General features: G+C 40.4%; 1 protein-coding gene across 1 annotated transcript; it reads right to left on the bottom strand.

The window, feature by feature from the left end:
* Positions 1–1493: 1493 nt before the first annotated feature.
* On the bottom strand, positions 1494–1964 carry LOC149264341 (putative disease resistance protein RGA3). The gene has a single exon (XM_089398320.1). The coding sequence runs from the start codon at positions 1962–1964 to the stop codon at positions 1494–1496; it is 471 nt and encodes a 156-aa protein (XP_089254446.1).
* Between the last annotated feature and the right edge of the window lie 465 nt (positions 1965–2429).

Below are 2429 nucleotides of genomic sequence, written 5' to 3'. Positions count from 1 at the left end.
AGCAGCTGAGAGGAAATACTACGTAGTTCTAGATGCAAGGCACTCTTGTGGGATGGGTTCCGAGAGGACACATCTGCGCAGTTTCAGGTTGCAACGTAGGTTGAGCAGCTGAGGGACACTACTGCACAATTTCTGATGACAGTGGGTTCTGGATGGGGGAAGGACACTGGAGGAAACCACTGTGCAATTTTGGATGCCAAGGGAGGTTGAAGTCTCTGTGCACTGTGAATTTCGAGCAGGCAAGGGAGAAAGTTTGAGGGTTGTAGAATCAAAGTGCACATTTCCATGAAGCTGGATGAGGCTAGGTTGCTCGAGAAATGGTTGAGTGTGATATCAGTAACACATATGTAAATAGTGATAGGACTCGATTATGATCACATGCAAACACTTAGTGATACTACGTAGACCATCCAGAATGTATAAAACATACTTTGCTTGATGCAAAAACCTTCGTGACAAGAGTGAGTGAAGTGAATGTGAAACATTTCTATGTGATGATAACAAATCATGCGCATATGCTTTCCCTTGAAGCAAAACGACATCCCTTTGCATGACAAACAACAATCTCTATGCCCAAATATGACACATGTTGCATAAAGATGACAACACGGACAACTCTTAAGATCAAGGAGGAGATATTGAGATTATCATCTTACCAACAAGTGGCCAAGCAACGATCAATCGCAAGACCCAAAGTAGGCTCCGAAATTTGCATGCGAGCCAAAATTTTGGAGAGTGATTGTAGCTGCTACAACATTACCATTGGATTTGGCATGTAATGGAGGAAGGAAAATTATCCTTGGAAATGATCCATACAAATAGGAACCCTGTTGATATGCTCACTAAGGTTCTATCAAGAAATAAGCATGAGTTATGTACAGGCATAGTAGGACTCAGTATGACTTGATTCAAGACTCTTCATTTGACTTCAAGTGGGAGAATGTTAAATGTGAATCGAAATGAAGTCAACACCAACTCTGTCGTCCACAACTAACAACCGATCGACCCCATCTTCAACCGAACCTACCATACTGCCGATTGAATTTCTAGAAATCATTGTGTAGTCATGTATTCCACATGAGAGAATTAAAGAATTATAGAGATTCTCCCCTCATCTATAAATTTGTAATCTTTCCTTTACCTAAGCAATGCAAGCAAGGCCAAGGCTTGCCCTATGTAATATAAATGTGATTTTTTTCTCTATTGAGTAATGTCTTCTTGTTTTTAAGATCTATCTCTCAGAGGAGATTGTGATGTCTCTAAATTTTCAATGTTGTCGTTTTGTTGATTGTTGTGTTCTACTGTGATTTGCTTCACTATGGTCTATAACCCCATCATCATTAACGTTGTCAAACCTTGAGTGGTCCCATAGTAGAATATTTCTTCTTTCTCAAAATTTTTTATTGCCAGATCATGCATAACATTATGCATCCTGAACATGACCACGTTCCCATCAACGTCTCTTTTGATTGGTTCTATCAAGAAGCTATCTGCTAAAATGTTGATCTATTTTTCCCAATCTCAAATGAATCATAGTCATGTTGATTTTCCAGCTTCTTCCTTTGAAGAAGTCCCACCGCTATCCACAATGGAATCACTTGGAAGTCGGGTCGAATAAGTTGATCTTTTCTTAAGATAGCCAAGTATAGAAAGCACATCTGCAGATTAACATCATCACTGCGGGCAAGAGCATCGTAACTCAACCTCAAGAAATGAAAGACAACGTCTTTGTCTTTGTTGTTGGCGATTGAAAGTCTCTGAACTGCCCACTCCCACCCTTTTTCATACGTAGCACCTGCTATTTCTCTCCCCATAGCTTTGATTACATGGGGAAGCCCTCCACACTTTGCACACACAAGCTTTGTCGTCCCTTCGTGGATGTTTGTTGGAAGATTTCCATTATTATATGAAAAAACATGATAAGCAAACAACCGCCAGCTATCATCTTCCTCCAAATCCTCCATTCTTATAATAGATTTCTCTAGAACTCCCGTCCCCAACAATATGCTTCGATTTCTGGAACTCATGATAACTTTGGAGTTGGAGGGGTATGTCAACTAGAGTAGGCCCAAATCCTCTAGCAATTTTGCACCATTTTCCCAAACATCATCTAAGATCAACGCAAAACTTTTTCCATTTGTCCTCTCATTCAACCATATTTCTTAGCTCATATTTTTATCGAAATCTACCTTTAGGTAAGCGACCACTTGTGTAGAGTGTTCATTCAAAAGGTTTTCAAGAGACGAAGACTGAGAGACAATGAGTCAATGAAATAACACGTCACAAAAGCAATCCCTCACCTCTCTACAGTTTATGAGTTCCCTCAGCAAGAGTGTTCCGCCGGAACCACCCTTCCCTAACACGCCAATGCACAAGAAAGGAGAGTTGGCAACATTTCCCGAATCTACCCGATTTCCTCTAATAAGCTT

The sequence above is a fragment of the Pinus tabuliformis genome, chromosome 6 (assembly GCF_031772625.1).
Source record: "Pinus tabuliformis cultivar Carrire ecotype Pingquan chromosome 6, CPIR1, whole genome shotgun sequence".
In the NCBI taxonomy this organism is placed as follows: domain Eukaryota; kingdom Viridiplantae; phylum Streptophyta; class Pinopsida; order Pinales; family Pinaceae; genus Pinus; species Pinus tabuliformis.
This window is presented reverse-complemented; position numbering and strand designations above follow the sequence as displayed.

What these genes read in the sequence shown, in the direction of transcription:
- LOC149264341 (XM_089398320.1), bottom strand. Translation starts at nt 1,964, where the DNA reads ATGGAGGATTTGGAGGAAGATGATAGCTGGCGGTTGTTTGCTTATCAT.